We start from the raw sequence: 20740 nt of genomic DNA on the forward strand, positions 1-20740 counted from the left end.
ACAAGAGAAAAGGCAACATAATGTGACTTCAGGGAGGTTGGGAACAGAAGTTGGGAATGTAGCATCTGAAGATGCTGGCCAGCCTCTACATGCCTGTGTCTAGCACAGCTCCTGTTCTGCTGTGGGTCACTTGTGGAATCTTGAGGCTTTGGGGGAGGCCACCTCCTTCCTCCTCTCAGCCTCACAGGGAAAAGGTCTCCAGCCATCATACATACGACAGTCAAACTTGCAAAAGTCAGACAGACCACGGGGGGGGGGGGGATTCAAGTGTTTGACTGATTTAAATATAAACCCTGTCTCTTTTATTTCCTCCTGATTTGGCTCAAACTCCTTACTTTCTTTAGACATCAATTTTATCTCTTACAAAACAGTATTAAAATTCTGTCCCCTTGAATTGCTAAGGTTACATGGGATCAGATTTGTAGCATGCTAATGCCATATCTGTTGTATAGTAAATACTAAAGTACTTTTTGTGTCCATTGGTATATAGTAAGCAGGCTGCTATGTGTGGCCCTCAGACCCAAAAGAACCCCCACACTTTTCCATGGAGGTGCATGAGGGGGGGATCCCAAAAAGCCATGTCTATGTGAGACCAGAATTGATGGGAAGTGAGTGGGGTGTGGGTGTAGGACTGGCGAGTTATCACCCACTAAGGGTTTAATTCATCCAGACACAAAAGAATTTACCAGCAGCAGCCCCAGAGTTTATTCCCTCTTTGGGATGAGAAAATTCCAGGAGTTCAACGGAAAGAAATTTGCATTTGCCCAGAAAGCCACAGCATGAACTGGCCAGATGCTCTGTCCCACCCAGAGGTCTGTCAGTGAGGATATGGAAATGAAGGCTTTGAGCACGGTACTAAGGTGTGGCATCCCAAGGGCAGCTCTGGGAGAATGAAGGTGGGGGAACTCATAGAGCTCCTACTGTGTACTGGAAGCCAGAAACCTTGATACTCTGAGGTGTGTCCAAGCCTACCCTGGAAGAACTGTCTTCTCAGGGGCTTTCGGTCTAGGTTCTGTAAGCCCAGCTGCCTGGCATCAGTCTGTCGCTGTCCCCTCAGGTTCAGCAATGCTCAGCAGTTTTCTGTTTGACCTGTGTGAGGACTCTCCACTCCCTACCGCTGTTCTTCCAGCCTTAGGCTCTTAGCAGTTGCCTGTGTCCCGTGCCTGAGCGAGAGAAGCCACTGACCTGCCCATTACACACTCATCTCCCTCCTTAGCATCCCAGGGCGGAAGCACCTAGCCATCCCTTCCAACTCTGCTCCCGCTTCGATTTCTTCTCCCCCAGTCTCCACCCTGATCCTCACCCTGGACCTTGCCCTCTTAGAGACCCCATTATTACTCCTTAGCTCAAAGGATTTGTTCTAGAACAGAAAGTGTGGGCTGTGCATCCACTCATACTCCTCTGGTGGTTGCCTACTTCCTTTCTGTCACCACACCAAAGAGATTTCTACCCAGAAGTTTCCTGGCCTCTTGTGGCCTCTATTGTCCTCAGTCTCCCTAGGGAATCCAATGTTCCCAGTTACTCCTCTCTTGCAGTCCCAGCGTAGGCCCCATCACTCTGTTCATCTGCTTCCTCCATTAGAGAGCATGTGCCCATCTTCCTGTGCCTAAGAGGACGCCTGCCACATTGATGGACTCAACGACTATTAAATACCCAGGAATACAGAGAAGCCCAAAGCAAGTTTAAAGCTTTTTACTGTGCAGGAAAATGCTTGGAGGGGTGCCCCTTTGTGCTGAGTAGAGAGGAACAAACAAGGTTGCACTTGCTGGTGGCATTTGAAATGGTAAAAAGCAGAGAGCACTGAGCCCAGTTGGTGGGGAGAATTCCCTGCTTTTCCCCTTACCACTGGAGAGGGAGGAACTCTAGGCATTGACCTTATCCATGAGCCTCTCCCTGTGGTTCTTGACTCCCACTATCTCCTTCTCTCTCTATCTTCACCTCAGCAGATCCAGAGTCTGGTTCAACGAACATGTAGGAAAGACTGACAGATCTCTAGTTAGAGCAGCACAGTGCAGAGCTGCCAGGTTGGACAGAACGTCACCCATGGTCCACTTTTTGCTTCTGCGTGGCCTTGAGCAGTCCCTTGACTTTATCAAGTCTCAGCAGCTCCTCCATTAAATGAGAATAAGAAGGGTCCCTGAGGGCCACTGTATGAGAGAAATGAAAGCCTTGTCGCCTCTGGTACAAACTCAGCCAAGGCGGCTACGTAGAGACAGAGCGGACAGAGCGCTATGCTCTGGGCTCTCTGGGCCACACCCATCCGGTACTTTCACACAGGTGCTGCTTATGCATACTCCTGACTGTTCTCTCCCTTCTTTCCTTCCTCACAGGTATCCGACAACTGCAGCTCATCCTGTTCAAGGTGGCCCTGATGCTGGGAGTGGAAATCCATGTGAATGTGGAGTTTGTGAGGGTCCGAGAGCCTCCTAAAGACCAAGAAAATCGAAGTACAGTATGGTTTTCTCTCTCTGCCCTGAGGGCGGATATTCCGATGGGAAGCTACACCATGTGGTGGCTCGCCGAGGCTATCTTTGCAAGTTATTTTTGCTGGGAGCTGCTTGGCACACTGCCACTGACAAATACTTTACCTTTTTTGACCATTTCTGTGGCTTTGGGCTTATTTTTCAGCTCCCAACAAGGGTGGGGGTGACGGTGGAATTATTACCCTACCATGAAGCCTATAATTTGGTTAGCCAGTCCCTAGGAAGAGGCAACTTTGACAAATGATGTCCAGTCAGTAACAGGGAGGAAGACGAATCTGGCAGTGTGATAAGGTTCACACATACTCCAGTGCACACACGGGTAGTTACACCTGCTGTACCCTCAAAATACCTTTAAGTACAGTAAAGAGACCGAGGTATCTAGAACAGTTGTACAATAAAGCTTTTAGATAGGTCTTGGTATATATACATCATCTTATTTAGAGTTTTATTGCTGTGAAAAGACACCATAACCATTTTGTTTGTTTTGGGCGGGGGCGGGGTGTTTGTTTTTTGTTTGGTTTGGTTTGTTTTCAAGACAGGGTTTCTCTGTGTAGCCAGAGGCTGTCCTGAAACTCTGTAGACCAGGCTGGCCTCAAACTCATAGAGATTCACCTGCCTCTGCCTTCCAAGTGTCAAGATTAAAGTGTGCACCACCACTGCCCAGAGACCATGGCTATTCTTATATAGGAAAACATTTAACTCAGGTGGCTTATGGTTCGAAGGTTTAGTCTGTTATCATCATGGCAGGAAGCACAGTGGCATGCAGACAGAAAGGGTGCTGGAGAGGTAGACAGAGCCACTAGGCCTGGCTTGAACTTCTGAAACCTCAAAGCCTACCCCCTAGTGATGCATTTTCTCCAACAAGGCCACACCTCCTAATAGTCCCATTTTCATTCAAACCACCACTCTGTGTGTGTGTGTGTGTGTGTGTGTGTGTGTGTGTGTGTGTTATTCCTGTGATAGTCTTATGTAGCCCAAGCTGGCTTCAAACTTGCTATGTTGCCAAGGATGACTCTTGAACTTCTGAATGCTGGAATTACAGGAGCTGCCATACCCAGTAGTGTTTTATTAAATTTTAATTTATAGATCATAAGATGCTTTTATCTAGGCAGATTCTTGATAATATTTTTCTTTTATTGTTTATTAAAATCATGATATTTTAGCCGAACATGATGGGGCACACCTATGATCCCAGCACTGAGGCAAGATGGTTCTGCTTCCAAGGCTAGCCTGGGCTACATACTGATAACCCATTTAGAAAACAAAAACTAGAGGAAAGGAAAATAAATTCTGATCTCTTTCATACACCATAACCATGGGGCTTGGCCATCAAGGCTTTATATCTTGTTGTTAGAATTGCTTTCTGCCTTTGAAATGCTAAGTTATGAGGCAGCGTGAGCTGAAGACTTCGCAGTTTCCCATGGAGAGTATGCCCGTGACTTTTCCTGGCCTCCTCCCCGTATATTTAACAACTCAGGGAGACTTTCCCTGCTTTCGTAGTAAGGAATTATCATTTGGGGCATTCAGAGAATTATTATTCAGAGAAATATTATCAAGAATCTGCCTAGATAAAAGCATCTTATGATCTATAAATTAATAGAATATTATTAGGGGCATGTGCACCCCTAAGGGTTGGAACACGTCCACAGGATAGTTGGTCCTAATGCTGAGGGCGCAGTCAGGTTTTCCTGGAGAGTGTGTGTATATAAACAGCAGACCATTGGAGCAAGAAACAGAAATGTAAAGTACTCCACCCCACCCCACCGGCATCTCACACGCTCTCTGGGATGAGTAGCCATTGAATTAGGGCAAATATGGGTGAATCTGATGAGCTATAAACACAGGGCATGGGAGATGGGCTTGGATGGGATTCTGCTGAAGGTCAGCGTCCTAGCAAAGGTTAATCATACTAGGCGCAGGGCTGGCTGTGCCTCCCTTTCTCTTGGCTTTGTTCTGCAGTACACGGACACAAAAATCTGAGGTTACCAAAGAGAGCTCTCCATGTGTGCCTGGCCTGCAGCCTGGGAGCCACATGCTACCCAGGTTAATTATGACTGGGCCAAACTGGAAATAGTATGCTCAATCCAAATATTATGAGAGGGGGTTTTTGCCATTAAAAAAAAAAACCTCCATTGCACGGTTTTCAACCATGAACATTGTACACAACATCATCTGTCACAGTGTCCAAAAGCTAGATACGTCTGGTGCCTGGGCCTTTCTTCAGGAGGCTCCACTGGGTCAATATCCGTTTCTCATGGCCAACAGGGAGGGGTAGTATCTCTCTCTCAGCCTGCCTCTGTCAGCTCATCTACTCTCTCTCCCCTGGTAGAGATTGGATGGCGGGCAGAGTTCCTCCCTGCAGACCACGCCCTGTCTAACTTTGAGTTTGATGTCATCATCGGTGCAGATGGCCACAGGAACACGCTAGAAGGTGAGGATTCTTCTTTTGGGGCTGAGAGATAACGAGGGGAACCAGAGAAGGAAGATGAAGGTGGCAGATGCTTCAGCTGAGCGTGTGAGGGCAGACATTCCACTCTCTCCTGGGAATAAGGGGAGCGGAACCCTTTCAGAGCATCAAGGCAAGGGTATGGGGGAGGGCTTATCTGTGAAAATGCTTTCTAAAGGGGGATACTGTGGGAAAAGTCAACACAAACTCACCGAGCTGCTGTGTTAGCCAAAGTGCACTCTCATCTGACTTCATCTAAGGCAAACATCTCAAGATTTTAATGGCATCCATTCATGTTCAAGGACTCTACCAACCAACAGAGGAACCCTCTTTCTTCATAACTCTTAAGCACACCCACAGTTAGGCAAAGTGTCAGGATTCAAAACCATGCTTCTCTAAGTCCAGCAGGCAGGCTCCACTCATTCACACTGAAATCATTGTCTGAGACCAAGGGTGATGAACCACATGTCACCAGTGCTGGTGTCTTTCTGAGTTTGCCCCTGTCAAGGGTCACAGGTTGCAAACACATAGCTGGGGAAACTCATTCTCTGAGGACAGCATGCACATACTGATCTCAGGAAATGCTGAATGTGTGGTCCTCCAACTCAGGCCTCTTCTGTCTTTGAGACTCTGCCCTGTCTCTACTCACCCCACCTTTATGCCTACACCCATCTTCTCCCAGCAGTATCTGACAAGACACTTCGAAGCTGCTAAAATGAACACTTGCATGGTTTATGGGATTGTTCTGGTGGTTTGGGAGAAATATTAGTGTGGCTATTTGAAAGCCCAGGGTCTATGCTTAGCCTTCTATCGGTTGGACCCTCCCAGATCAATGAAATGCTCACATGCACACATGCACACATGCACACTTTCAGGCCAATCTCGTGGGGTCTACTCATCAGTTGAGATGCCCTAGGTTTGTGTCAAGACAAAACCAGCCAGCATACATACGAGGTACCAGCCACTGGGAACAGGTGTACTGGTTTCCTTTGCGAGGTTTTGGTATTGCTTGACTTAATGGAAATATCATCATCATCTCTGTCTTTGCCTTTACAGAGCTTCTCCCTCGGTGTGTATATGTGTCCACTTTTCCCTGAGAATAAAGGCATCAGCCATGTTATGGAGGCTCTGCTCCAGTAGACCTCATCTTAACTAAGCACATCTATAATGACCCCACCTCCAAAAGGGTCACATACAGAGACACCAAGGGTTAAGACTTCATCAGTGGGAGGATGGCAATGCAATATGACCTATAACAACAAAGATGCAAAGAAAATGTGTACCATCCTTGTCTTATGAGAGTTCAGTCAAATCCTATTTTTCAAAAGAAGATTTTCTTTTCCATTTAAAATGCTAACAAAATCATTTGGATCACGTAGGACCCCAGTGTGGAAGGACCTTCCTTCAGAGTGTGTTCAGTGACATACCCAGCTTGTCTACAGAGGGCTGAGCTCTGTGGTAGCCTGCTGCACAGATTAGTTTGGCCACTGGTCTGTGGCTATGGAAGCAGGGCGCGTGGTTCAGTATAGAAAGAACAGAGCCTCACTGACTTCAAAATGCCTCTTGTAGACACAGGCCTGGTGCCTGCCTGCCCCAGAGCCCCTGTCCCCATTGTCTGTGGAGCACTGAGAAGAGTGTTCTCAGCAATGCTGTCTGAGTGCCCACCTGATCTAGGGAACCACTTACCCTTTCCCTTCTGCAGGGTTCAGGAGGAAAGAGTTCCGAGGGAAACTGGCCATTGCCATCACTGCCAACTTCATAAACAGGAATAGCACAGCTGAGGCCAAGGTGGAGGAGATCAGTGGCGTGGCCTTCATCTTCAACCAGAAGTTCTTCCAGGACCTGAAGGAAGAAACAGGTGAGAGCCTCCTCGTCTCTAAACCAGTGTGTGTGTGCGTGTGTGCGTGTGTGCATGTGTCTGTGTGTGTGTATGTGTGTGTCTGTGTGTGTATGTGTGTATGTATGTGTGTGTATGTGTGTATGTATGTGTGTGTATGTGAGTCTGTGTGTGTGTATGTCTGTGTGTGTATGTGTATATCTGTGTGTGTATATGTGTGTGTCTGTGTGTGCATGTATGTGTGTGTATGTGTATATCTGTGTATGTATGTGTGTGTGTGTCTGTGTGTGTATGTATGTATGTATATCGTGTGTCTGTATGTATGTATATATATGTGTGTCTGTGTGTATGTATGTATGTGTGTATGTATGTGTGTGTATGTGTGTATGTATGTGTGTGTATGTGAGTCTGTGTGTGTGTATGTCTGTGTGTGTATGTGTATATCTGTGTGTGTATATGTGTGTGTCTGTGTGTGCATGTATGTGTGTGTATGTGTATATCTGTGTATGTATGTGTGTGTGTCTGTGTGTGTATGTATGTATATCGTGTGTCTGTATGTATGTATATATATGTGTGTCTGTGTGTATGTATGTATGTATGTATGTGTGTATGTGTATGTCTGTGTGTGTGTGTCTGTGTATGTGTATATCTGTGTGTATGTGTGTGTATGTGTGTATGTATGTGTGTGTATGTGTATGTCTGTGTATGTGTGTATGTCTGTGTGTGTATGTGTATATCTGTGTGTGTATATGTGTGTGTCTGTGTGTGTATGTCTGTGTGTGTATGTGTATATCTGTGTGTATGTGTGTGTGTATGTGTGTATGTATGTGTGTGTATGTGTATGTCTGTGTATGTGTGTATGTCTGTGTGTGTATGTGTATATCTGTGTGTGTATATGTGTGTGTCTGTGTGTGTATGTATGTGTGTATGTGTATATCTGTGTGTATGTGTGTGTGTCTGTGTGTATGTATGTGTGCATGTGTATATCTGTGTGTGTATATCTGTGTGTGTATGTGTGTGTATGTGTGTATCTGAGTGTGTGTGTGAGGGTATATGAGCATGTGCATGTGTGAGTGTATATGTGTGTATATTTGAGTATATGTTTGAGTATATCTGAGCATGTTGTATGTGTGTATCTGTGAGTGTACATGTATGTGTGTGAGCTTGCATGTGTGCATACATGTGTAGTAACCAGAGGACAACCTATAGCATCATTCTTCAGATGGTGTCCACTTTTTTTTTTTTTTTTGCTGTTGTTGAGTAAAGCCCTCTCATTGGCATAATACTTGACAAGTAAGCTAGGTTAAGTGCCCTGGGAACCCAGGGATCTGTCTCAGCCCTCCTCAGCACTAGGGTTACAATACCATGCATGCCTGCCTTCCCCTACGCATGGATTCTGGGGATCAAATTCCATTCTGAAATACTTGCAGATCATGCATTTTTTTCTGACTAAGCCATCTGCCTAGTCCCTTGCCCAAAATTTCTGAACTGTTCACAGGCCTGCTGGCTTCTAAGGGTTGCTGGAACTAGAGAAAGGGAACAAAGCTTCCTCTCCATACAGTAAATGTCCAGAGGCCCTTTAAGGACAAGAGGGAGTCTTGAGAGAATGTTCTAGGTGTTTGTGTAGAAATAGATAATAGACTTTGCTGAGAGATAGTGGCCTTGAACTCAGTGTCTGTCATGTGTCGGTGCTCAATATTGTGGAGTACAAAGTCAATGTTAGCCCCACCCCTCCTGGAGTTTCCCCTACCCAAAGAGGGATAAAGCGATATAACACAGGATATTCAGGAAAGCTGTGCCCAAGGTCAGCATGAGAAGCTGGAGAGCCTCTGAGGAGGGAGCTTATAATCTGAGAGGAGAACCTGAAGAATCCAGGTGCTTTGTGCAGCACATCAGCTGGCCCTCCCTATGAAACAAGACAAGGACCCCACCCTCACCCACCCCACCATGCTCTGGCTGTGGTTGTCACCTAACCACAGATATTCTTTTGAATACATGCTATATTCCAAATACTGGGTGTACAGTCCGAGGCAGATCAGCAAGCCAAGACTTATATCCTATGTGGCCAGATAGCCAGTAAATGATCAACATGTGCTCATGAGAGTAGAGGAGAAACAAAGAAGAACTGACTTTTTTATAACCTGACTAAAAATGTACATTGTTCCTTGAAAAGCCAGTGCAATGATAGTGTTCAATTAAGCCTCACCAGGCACTTGCTTGTAATCCCAGCACTTGGAAGGTGGAGGCAGGAAGATCAAGGCTAGCACCAGCTACACAGTCACTTTGAGGCCAGCCTTAAACATAGGAGATCCTGTCTATAAAAGAAGTGAAAGCCATCAGTACTCTCTGCCCAACCTGTACTGGTGTATTGACACCTTCCCTCAGAGCCAGCTACACGCTAATTTCACGTGACTCCAGTTCTAATCAATGTATCCCTTCTGTTTCCTCCTCCTCCTCCTCCTCCTCCTCCTCCTCTTCCTCCTCCTCCTCCTCCTTCTCCTCCCCCTCCTCTTCCTCCTCTCCTCCTTTTCCTTCCCCTTCCTCTTCTTCCTCTTCCTCTTCCTCCTCCCCTTCCTCCACTTCCCTTTCCTCCTCTCCCTCCTCTCCTTCCTCTCCTCATCCTCCTTTTCTTAGCACATTTTAAATATCACCCATGTTTCTCATTCAGTATCATATCTTAAATATAGTCATGATGGTAGGTTTGGGGAACTGTGGCATCTCTTGGCACCCAAGCCTGAGGACTGTGGAAGACCATGTGGCTCTGGTATTGCCTCTGAGATGGGAATGGTTGTCTTTATTCGAGGGGCCAGACAGGAGAGGGAAATCGAAGGGTCATGTTTCATGATACATGGAAATGATATTGTTTAGTGCCCTTCAGCAAGGGCTTTGGTTTCACAGCACAGCCACAGACATGCATTCACATTGCTGTCTATGGCCAATTCCACTATGAGTGTTTGGAACAGAGGAAGACACACATGTTCGTTTAGAGCCTTGGCCTCTGACCCCCACCTTCTGGGAATTTCCTGTTAGGGTAGCGCTCTCCATGGAATCATTTCCTCTAAGGCTCAGCCTAGGAACCAGCCGAGTTGCTGAGCCAGGCTCTGCTTCTTACAGGCCACAGTGGTATTCGCCATCTTACGTCCCTCTGAGCCTCCACAATTTATTATTACAAGTTTTAATAGTTCCTTTCCAGAGTATAATATCCTTTGAATGATTTAATACTTAACTCTCCAGCCCTTCCTTCCCCTTAGAAAGAAAGAAAATAAATACGCAGACCATCAAATAGGGGTTACAACAGGACATTGCGTGCTTCTCCAAAGGTTTCACGAGCTTCCTTTAAACTTGGCTGTTGTTGCCACTGTAAGTCATTGTCTCACATCAGTGACAGCAATAAATTTCCTTTGAATCTCTTGGGGGCCCTCTGCATGCATGGCTGTTTCCTATTTTACTGTAATAAGGGTGTTGCTATGGTTACACAGCACACCTTGTGTGGATGCTTTGAGGTCACCGTGTGCTGTTACTTCCCTTCACATAAGCTGAGCCAGAGGGTCTTGAGCTCTAGTAAACACACAGGGAGCTTAAGACTCGGAGTGCTGGCCCTACACCAGGTTCTTAGGTGAAGCCAGTGTCTCTGGCTGAGCTTCCCTGCATCCCCTTGAGAACACATTGTTGAGTGATCATCTTGTAGCATGATTTTAAATGCAGAAACCTAATGTAGGAATGATTTGCTGTCCATGGAAAGAACAAAAAATGAGATCTGGGCCTGGGGAGATGGCTCCATTGAGGACGTGAATTCAATTCCCAGAACCCACATAAAACCGTTGGGCCTGGTGGTTTATGTTTGTAATCCCAGCTCTAGGGTGTAGAGACAGGAGCATCCCTTAGGCTTACTGGCTGGCCAGTCCTGTTGATGAGCTTTGGTTAGTGATAGCTCCTGTCTCAAGAAGGTAAGGACCTAAAAGATGATACTGTTGGTTGTTTTCTGGCCTATACACAGGCACATGCACACACACATACACACACACGCGCGCACACACACACACACACACACACACACACACACACACCATGATGCCCTTAGGCCTCTAACCCCCTAATGTTGTTCCATTGACCTGGGTTTTCTCTTGCAAGCTAGAACATGGTAGAGATGCTCTGTGGGGCACACAGTAGATGGGGCCTGAAGCATGCACTTGGGTTCAAAGTTGGTTTTTGCTTAACATCCATGGTCTTGTCCAGTTTCCCATAACATGTTCTGCCTAGACTTAACTTAGGAATTCTAGGCACCTGTGGTTTTTGTATGTTGTTTGGTTGTGTTGTTTTTAAATGTGTCTTTGTGTAACCATAAAAGCTAGCTGCTTTGACCTGGGTGACTTCTGGTCTTCTCTTCTGCCTTCCAACAGCCTGGTATGTCTTTATTATTTATCTTATATGCATCTTCTGCATATACATAATGAGACCTGGAATGGAGCAAGGTGCAGATTGGTAAACTGAGTCTGAATGTCTCTCCTTTCAGGGATCGATCTTGAGAACATTGTTTACTACAAGGACAGTACCCACTACTTTGTCATGACAGCCAAGAAGCAGAGCCTGCTGGACAAAGGCGTCATCCTAAATGTATGTACCTGTGGGCTGTGATTTCTTACCTGTCTTCCCTTGGGCAACAGGGACTGGCAGCATCTGGGGATGTGGGAGAAGACACTGCCTGTCAGGGGCTATGCAAGGGGGTGAGGGAGCCTGTCTGCCACCTTCCTTGCCTTTGTCACTGTGTGACTTCCCAACCACACAGATATGTTTCAAACATGTGGTGAGAGACCTTGTGTCCAGAATATGACCAGCTGAATCTTTCCCTTCCTCAAATGTCATTCATTTGACCCTATGCCTTCATTAAGGAGGTCACATTAACTTAGAGATGAGGACTCCTTGTCCTTGTGGAATATAGAGATGCTATCACTTAGGACTCTCATGCCCTGTCCCCTTTGCCATGGGGAGCACTTACCATTTGAACTGTCAGTGATGAGCAGAGACACAGCTCTGCTCTGAGCTCACTCAGGATGGTGGCCAAGATGTTGGTTTTTTTTTTCCCCTGAACCTCAATCTTATATCTACAAAGTGGACTGATTCCTGTCTGAAGAGGGTTCTTGAGACATGACTGTGTAGAGGGTGGGGATACCTGAGGGATTGTGTACACACACACACACACACACACACACACACACACACACACACACACACACACACTCGCGTATTTAGGCACGGACATACATCATGTTTAGTACATGGCCTGGTTGTTAGTGATTTTCAAGACTCTTCCACACCCTGCCTTGTTTGGATACTTGTTCTTCTGTCCTCTTTCACTCTGTGACTTTGTTTCTTGTTTAATTTATTTGTTTTTGTTCTGAGCTAGTTAATGTCTTGCTGTGTAGCCCAGGCTATCGTCAAACTCTCCTTCCTCTCGCCTCAGCCTTCTGTGCTCTGAGGCTGCAGGCATGAGCCCCAGGCTGAGCATACATTGTCAAATATAAAGAGAGGACAAGGTGGCACTAGAGAGGTGACTTAGAGCTTAAGAGCCCTTGTTGTTCCTCTAGAGGACCCAAATTTGGTTACTGTCACCTACATCAGGTGACTCCAACCTACTATAACTCCAGTTTCAGGAGATCATGTCCTCTTCTGATCTCCACAGGCACCGCATGGGTATGGCATGTGCTTACACAGACACATACATATGGAGGGATAAAAATGGGTGAGGAGGTAGAGAGGAGGGGCTTTGGTCAGGCGTCATCCTTCTAGAGCTCCCGTGATCATAGCTCCAAGATAACGATCCCACAGCCCCAGGTCAACTGCCTCCAGGTCCTGCCTGGCCTGGAACCATTCATTGCTGCTTGCCAGAGTACAGTGTGCCTATCTTCTTGCCAGCTTGTACTGGCATCTGGCCTGGAAGCATGAGTAACCCAGGCCTCCCCTGTGCCTCTACTGAGAGCATGGGTTGTGGGCAGAAGCTGTGGGTGGGCCAGGTGAAACTAGCCTAACCCACCCTCACACATACCAGCTGTTATGAGCACCGGGCTTCCAAGCCTGCCAGCTCATAGCTGGCTGGTCAGTCTGGTGTGCGGTGCCCTCTTTTTCTCTCGGGGGGAAGTGGCTTCTTCAGTCTTCTAGTGGGCGAATGCTGGGTACAGTTATGCGGGGGTGGCATACAACTTTCCAAAATAGAGCATTTGACATCATAGCTCCCCAGGAAATGCAAACAGAAGCTAACTCCAGTTATAGAGGCAGTCAAATGTCTCGAGACCTCCCATACAGGCACCTTACGTGGGTCCAGTTAGCATCTCATAGTACACCACCATTCATGGCATTATGAATCAGTAGGGGCAAGCAGTATCACGTCCTATGAGCCTGGCACAGCATGGGGCATTTCATGTGTGCACTTTCACTCCAGCTTTAAGGAGGAGAACTTGTAATTACGCTCCTGTGAATGAGAAAATGGAGACTCAGAATCAGGCTACACAACATGCCCAGATTCCAGCTGCGATAGGGTCCCACCTACACCAGGCTGGCCTTGAGCTCATTTTGTAGCTGAGGACGACCTTGAATTCCTGATCCTTTTGCCTCCATCTCCCACACGCTGAACTTATGGGTGTGCACTAGCACTCCCAGTTTTAATCAGTGCTGGAGACTGAACCCCATTTTTCATGCCGAAGATGAGCAGAATAGACATTGGAGATCTTCTAGTCTTCTCTCTTCGCCCTCTGACAGTCTTTGGCTGCATCACTGGCATGAATTCCTCATTGTCCAAGCCCAGGTGCCCTTACTCCAGCAAAGGAGCAAGACAGTGCCCACTTTCACAGCCAAGCCACCAGTGTCCCCAGCATCACAGAAAAGTGAACGACCGAGTCTGGATAGGAATTCAGAGAGTGACATGGCACACACACCCTTTTTTTCTGGTCTTGTTTGACCACTAACCACAGCATATCTGGACCCCAATAGCGTAACCCCATCCATTAGTAAATCACACTTACTGGCTTGTTCCTTTGTCTCTTAATTGTACTTGAAGCTGTTGCCAGAACCAGTCATGCGTGGTGTGCTCCCTGTTTGCTGGAGACGCCATTATCAAGTACACTCACTGTTCATTACGGTTCCCAGTGTCCTCTGTCTAAATTCCCACACGAGATAGAGTTTTCAGCACTCGGTGCCAGGAAACACTTGCCTCCTCTGAGGAACTGCTGTACCTCGTTTTCCGATAAGGAAAGCTCATATCACATTTCCCCTTTGCCTTGGATGCCAGGAAGCCTGAAGCCAAACTGGTGCCTAATCACAACGGCGCTAACTGCCATGACTACACTATGTGTTCATTTCCTGGGCGCTGGTTTTCTAGTTTGGGTTCCCATGTGTGCAAGTGTGTGTGAGTGTGTGAGTGTGTGTGTGTGTGTGTGTGTGTGTGTGTGTGTGTGTTTATGCACACACTTCCTGTGGACATGTATGCACATATGTGCATGTCTGTTGAAGTCAGATGTCAGCTTCCAGAGTGATTCCTCGGGAGCCATCAATCTGTTTTCTGAGACAAGGTCTCTCACTGGTCAGAAACTCACGGGTCAGGCTAGGCAGGCTGGCAAAGGTCTCCAGGGATCCTCCTGTCTGTGCCTTCCCAGCACTGAGATTATAATCACACTCTGTTCTGCCTGGCTTCTTACGTACGTTCTGGGGTTTGAACTTAAGACCCCATATTTGCACAGCAAATGCTTCACAGACTGGTTCATCTCCCAGACCCTCTATTTATGTTTCAAGGAGCCTCGCTACTCTAAGACCCTTCCCCATGGCCCTCGGCCTTTGGAGAGGAGGGGGTTTGATGTATGTTTTCATCTCCTCAGGACTACATCGACACAGAGATGCTGCTGTGTGCCGAGAATGTGAACCAGGACAACCTGCTCTCCTATGCCAGAGAAGCCGCTGATTTTGCCACCAATTACCAGCTGCCATCCTTAGACTTTGCCATAAATCACAACGGGCAGCCTGACGTGGCCATGTTCGACTTCACCTCCATGTATGCCTCGGAGAACGCAGCCCTGATGCGTGAGCGCCAGGCACACCAGCTGCTTGTGGCCCTTGTAGGCGACAGCCTGCTTGAGGTACTACCTGACCTCAGAGCCCTTCACTCATGTTGCAATTCAGATCCATGGGTCTGCACTCAGTCTCACAGGCTCTGCCACCAACATCCCAGGGAAGGGCAGGCTCTCAGACAAAGGGCAAGCCCCTACCAAGGCCATCCTGGCCTGCGACCCAGCCCTTTTGGCTGAATTTTGAGATTTGCCAGCTCACTTGTAGAGGAAGCCTTTTCTCCCTTCCCCGGCTTCTTCTGGGCTGCTTCTAAACTGAAGAACAAAATAGCCAGCCCCGATCTGGAGCCCAAGGCTGTTTTTCCTCAGAACATACAGAACCCCCTAAGCATGTCTGGGACCTGTTAACCCATGTGGGTGGCCCTAAGGGGCTTTTCAGTATAGAGATCTTCCAGAGTGTGAGGGAGGCTGGGGGCTGGGGGATGCAGCGCAGGAGATTTTCAAAGTGCCATGATTGAAGCCATGGCTTTCCCTCTCGCCCCCATAAATTCAAGAATCCTTAGATAGGTAGCCATTTTGGGGTTAGCATCCCATCTTAATATGAAATGGACAGTGTCTGCAAAATTCTCCAGGGCCAAGAGTCGGATTGTAAACCCTGCTTTTGGTTCATCATGGGCAAGCTTGACCAGATAAGTCCACGGTCACCCTAATTGTGGCCTGTCACTGCTATCCTTGTCTCCCTCCCAACCCCCACTTCCTCATACTCCTCTAGTGGCAGGCCCCAGCATTTTCCAGCCACAAAGCTTTTGCCCCCTCTTACTAAAGGGAAGATGAGAATCCCACCCACGCTTTACAATGATCATAAGGGCCACACTGTCACGAAGCATCCCCTGGTTCCCTTCTCTCTCTTCCAGGTAGCCCAGGGAGCTTCACTACATGTGGGGCCATTATACCCTTCATGTTTTTGTTATAATCACCCATGATTCTGGCGAGCTGTGGGCAGTAGAGTTCTGCCCACACCCTCGCTCAGAGCTGGCAATCTTCCAGTGCCGGATAGCATAGGAGAGAAGACTGGGAGTCATTAGAGTCTATGAGAATTTTACATGTGTTCTTTTACAGCCGTTTTGGCCCATGGGCACAGGCTGCGCCCGAGGCTTCCTGGCAGCCTTTGACACGGCATGGATGGTAAAGAGCTGGGACCAGGGCACCCCTCCCCTGGAGGTGCTAGCTGAAAGGTGAGTCTTAAAGGTAGAGCTCATAGCTGGCCGCAGCAGCCCCAGGAAAGAATAGAGCCAGGCTGGCTGTCCTGCAGCTTTGAGCTTACCCGCCTTCCCTTGTGTGGCCTGATATGATCTGAGGGTCTCCAAGGACACTCTGTGTCACAATCCATTTCCTTCTCTGAGTTTCTCTGTGTCCGGTGTCTTAGGACCTGGAGAGTAGAGACAGATCTTGACATGGCTAGTTCTAAATTGTGCCTCTATGACTTTTCTTATCCACACAAGGCCCAAGAGGTTTGTTTAAGGAAGTCTTCAAGGACATTGCACAGTGTCCTGTCCTGAATAAGGGTTCTGTGACTTAACAGGTCTCTCCTACAGTTGAGGTCCTGGCTGTCTCCCAGGTCCTTGCTCTGGCCATGAACAGATGGCTGACTTGGGAGAGTTAGTACTGATATGGGAGACAGGCTTTTGATGGCCTTGGCTGTGGATCACTATGACCACAGGGGCAAGCCGCAGTAGCAGCATGGCTGGGCAGAGGCTTTAGCTGAACCAGAAATGCTGGCCCTATACTTCTGCCTCCTCCTGCCTGGTAAGGGAGACCACATCCCCGCCACTTGGATACTTTGCCTCTCTCCCCGTCTTTGTCTCTCCCCACATTTTGTAGCTCTCGGGAGTGTGTCAGACATTGCAGGGGAGGACTATACAAACATACCCAGGGAGACCAGGGAAGAGGGGTGTGTAGGAGCAAGGGCCCGCGCTGGCAAGAGCCACCCCTGACCTCTGGGCTCTGACTCCCGGCAGAGAGAGTCTTTACCGGCTGTTACCTCAGACAACCCCTGAGAACATCAACAAAAATTTTGAGCAGTACACATTGGACCCAGCCACACGGTACCCAAACCTCAACGTGCACTGTGTCAGGCCTCACCAGGTAAGCGCACTCCCAAGTCTGCCTCAAGCCCCTGTGGTGACCTGACAGGAAAAGTAATAGACTCACAAACTGTCACATTCCTGGAGCTGTGGCCCCCAAAGCATGCTAGCCCAGGGGTGGAGCCCATTCTTTTCCCCAGAAGATGCAGGGGTTCAACAGAGGCAGCACTCCTTATAGCCTATAGGAGGGAGCTAGACCACACGTGCTGCACACCTCTGTGTGTATTTGCATGTTTGCCTATGCTTTCGTGTGTTAATTTGCTACTGTACAAATGTGACACTGATTATGTCTGTGTCAAAAATAATCCACTTTCCTAGATAGCTCCTTACCATGCTCGGGCCTAGACTTCATTTATTCTGGGGATTTTATCTACCCAAACCTTACCTTCTTCAACTAACAGGACAGAGATTAGCGCAGGTTCTTATTAGCTAGTTAGAATTCACTGTCAGTTCTCCCACATTTGGGAGGACAGTTCAGGCCTGTGGTGTGTGCTGCAAGCCATGTCAGCCAACCCCAGAAGGAAGTAATAACAGGGGATCTGGAGCGCGGGACACAGGATCCGGGAACTGGTGGGCAGACTCGAGTTCTTCTACTCATAGGTGAAGCATTTGTACATCACTAAGGAGATGGACCGCTTCCCTCTCGAGAGATGGGGCTCAGTGAGGAGATCTGCCAGCCTCTCCAGGCGGGGTGAGTTGCCCTTCTGGGACCCTGAGACAAGCAGAGCAAGGGATGAAGCTTGCTCAGACCCCCCAGCCCGCTTGGCTCTGCCCCATTACCTGTGTGACCTTAACAGCTGCCTCTCCTCTTTGTCCTTCAGCGTCCACATCTGTAAGAGCAATGGTGAGACAGGATTATCAGAGTTAGGGCATGCAGTCAGCTGCCGAGCACGTAGCAGAGGAAAGCCCACTGTAGGCAGCTCCATCGAGCTGGTTTTCCTTTGCCTCTTGTTTCTGGAGTGAGATCCTGTCTCCCCAACTAGACCACAGACAGATTCCTGAGCTTTTACCCTTCTTGTGATCTTCCTAATCCTGACACACACTGGCTGCAGAGGTAGGGGAGGGATGGTTCAATGAGTAGCTCCCCAGTAGCCAGCTTCTCTCAGGCCCCTCCCCTGTCCTACCCAGGGACACTCCAGCTACCTCTGTCTGCCCAGCCTCTCCCTCCCTTCCCTGCACACACCGCATGCCCAGCTGCTATAAAACACTGTTTATAGTTTTACAACTTTTCCTGTTGCACAACTGTTTTACAACTGTTACACAACTGTTTTTATAACGTGTACAGATACTGTTTTACTTTTACACAAGCATGGCAGGGTCTCCACATTCTTTGCCGTCACTCCTTCCTGTTTTCCTGGAATGCCTCTGTCTGATTAATTTCTAGACTTTCTTCTATAGCCAGCTCAAATACACATCCCCAGACACTTTCTTTAGAGAGGTCTCCTTCCTGGGCTAGCTTGCAACAAACTTGGTCATGAGCTCCTCTACCCATGACAACCCCAAGTCATTGGTGTCACCCAGGGAATGCAGGGTCTATGTTCTTAGCCTCTAACCCTGGACCCTGCCATTGTCCCTAGGGACAGTGCTGTTAGACAGTGTGCTTCCAGTTGACCCAGGCCCTGTACAGTGGCCATCAGGGTTACATTTATATTATCCACTCTTCCGGGTTCCCAGCCCTAATGGCAGTGAGAGTGATTGATGGTCAGACTGAACTATCTCACCACCTGTATCTTTCCCACAGAGTCAGACATCCGGCCTAACAAGCTCTTAACCTGGTGCCAGCAGCAGACCAAGGGTTACCAGCATGTCAGAGTCACTGACCTGACCACATCCTGGCGCAGCGGCTTGGCCCTGTGTGCCATCATCCACAGCTTCCGGCCAGAGCTGATGTGAGTGTGGACCCTCAACACAAGGGACCCCAGCCTTCTCTGGGTGGAAAGTCCCCCAACCCAGCTCAGTATTTCTCTCTGCAAGTTTCTATTTGGGTTGTTTTCTAAAACTTGTTTTTCATTCTCGTTTGGACAGCAACATGTTTGCCAGGTGTCCCTAGTGCATGACACTCAGCACAGGATTAGTGGTTATCTCTCTCCACTTGGCCCCCAACCCTAATAGCCACACTTTGGAAACTTGAGCCTGTTTCAAAGCCCCACCCACAAGAAAGGAAGTAGAAGAGAGACCTAACTCAACCAAAGAAGCATTTTTCTGATACCCATATTCATCAGATTATTTATGGAATCTTCTAGATTGTGTGTTGGCAAGATGGCAGGGTCAACTGGAAGGTGAAATGGCATTCTAGAAACCCTTTCGTGTTGTCCAAAGAACAATACTTATTGACACAGGGAGCAGCACAGACTCCCACAGACTCTTCCTAAAGCACTGGCGAGAACATACCAAAGCCATCTGCAGTAAGGAGATGGGAATCTCGCCTCTACATGATATGTATGATTTGATTGGTTTGAGAAACCTTCTGTTACTATAGCAATTAAAATGAATAAGAGAAGTAATTAAGATAACTCTTACATTTTCCAAAGAGCTAAATCATTTCAGCCCAGTCAGTGGTATGATCACGGTCCATGTTTGATTCAGTTCCTTCATGAGCGAGGCATGTTCCTGGGCTTGAGGTTGGGGCTCCATTGGGCTGGAAGAGTCGTCACCCCACTGTGCTTCTTATGAGCAAGTCATCCTAACTCACCATGAACTTTACCTGATGTTGATCCTCCAGCAACTTCGACTCTCTGAATGAGAATGACGTTGTGGAGAACAACCAACTGGCATTTGATGTGGCCAAGCGTGAGTTTGGGATCCTGCCTGTGACCACGGGCAAAGAGATGGCATCTACCCAGGAGCCCGACAAGCTCAGCATGGTCATGTACCTCTCCAAGTTCTATGAGCTCTTCCGGGGTACTCCCCTGAGACCCATGGGTAAGCATGGAGACTTGTCTAGTAGCTAGTGTTTTCTCTGTCCTCCAGCCCAAGTCTGCCTCCACTCTGCAGCTACCAGACACAGAGACCAAACAAGGGTGACCCCTGAAGAAATATAGTGATCATCCCACACCCTTCAACCACTTAAAACTTTATAAAGGCTAGGGTGAGGGGATTCTTTTCAAAGAGCCTTGATACAATGGCACCCACAGGTTACATCGCCACCACCTGGTCTTGGATGCCAACACCAACATTGCTTTTACTTCTCAACAGATTCCCGGCGTAAAAACTACGGAGAAAATGCTGACTTTGGCTTGGGCAAAACATTCTTTCAGAATAACTATCTCAACCTCACATTGCCCAGAAAGAGAACCCCACGGGTAAGTTCCAGGCCGGTATTCTGTTACAGGAAGGAGAATCTCATGTCCAGGTCTGTTTATGTTGACAAACTACATACATCAGGACTCCAGAGATATACACATAGCTTAGCAGGTGCATGTCTTAAGAGTGAACTCAGTTAGCTCTACCCCCTGGACAGTAAGTCGAAGCTCATTTTTATGTCATTAGACAGTTCAGATCAGGGGTATGACGAACATTGGTTAATGGGAAGGGTACATATATTCTATATTCTCACACTTCTACTCATTAAATTAATTTGTTCATTCATCATGCACCACTAGCTTTAAGGCTGTGGCTTTTAGTCATTTTGATGATGAGAGCAATTACACAGATGTGAATAATGTGGGGTTCTTGTCCTTGAGTCCAGTCCTAGTTTGCTTCTCTGTTATCACGATTAAACACTAACCAGACTGACATGGGGGAGGAGAGGGTTTGTTTGGTTTACACTTCCACATGTT

At 47.7% G+C, this 20740-nt stretch overlaps 1 protein-coding gene across 26 annotated transcripts in view; it reads left to right on the forward strand.

Annotated features, from left to right (window-relative positions):
* Positions 1-20740, forward strand: part of Mical2 (microtubule associated monooxygenase, calponin and LIM domain containing 2) — a 184717-nt gene that overhangs the window by 75987 nt on the left and 87990 nt on the right. For all 26 annotated transcript variants that reach the window (XR_010055211.1, XM_063269404.1, XM_063269413.1 and 23 more), the window contains 11 exons: positions 2331-2447; positions 4813-4914; positions 6632-6787; positions 11280-11380; positions 14632-14889; positions 15937-16052; positions 16836-16962; positions 17562-17652; positions 18703-18850; positions 19684-19883; positions 20157-20263. Coding sequence is in view for 25 of the 26 variants with exons in the window: in XM_063269404.1 (XP_063125474.1) it covers positions 2331-2447; positions 4813-4914; positions 6632-6787; positions 11280-11380; positions 14632-14889; positions 15937-16052; positions 16836-16962; positions 17562-17652; positions 18703-18850; positions 19684-19883; positions 20157-20263 (1523 nt within the window). In the remaining variant the exon portion in view is untranslated. The remainder of the gene's footprint in view (positions 1-2330; positions 2448-4812; positions 4915-6631; positions 6788-11279; positions 11381-14631; positions 14890-15936; positions 16053-16835; positions 16963-17561; positions 17653-18702; positions 18851-19683; positions 19884-20156; positions 20264-20740) is intronic.

The sequence above is a fragment of the Rattus norvegicus genome, chromosome 1 (assembly GCF_036323735.1).
Source record: "Rattus norvegicus strain BN/NHsdMcwi chromosome 1, GRCr8, whole genome shotgun sequence".
Taxonomy (NCBI): Eukaryota; Metazoa; Chordata; class Mammalia; order Rodentia; family Muridae; genus Rattus; species Rattus norvegicus.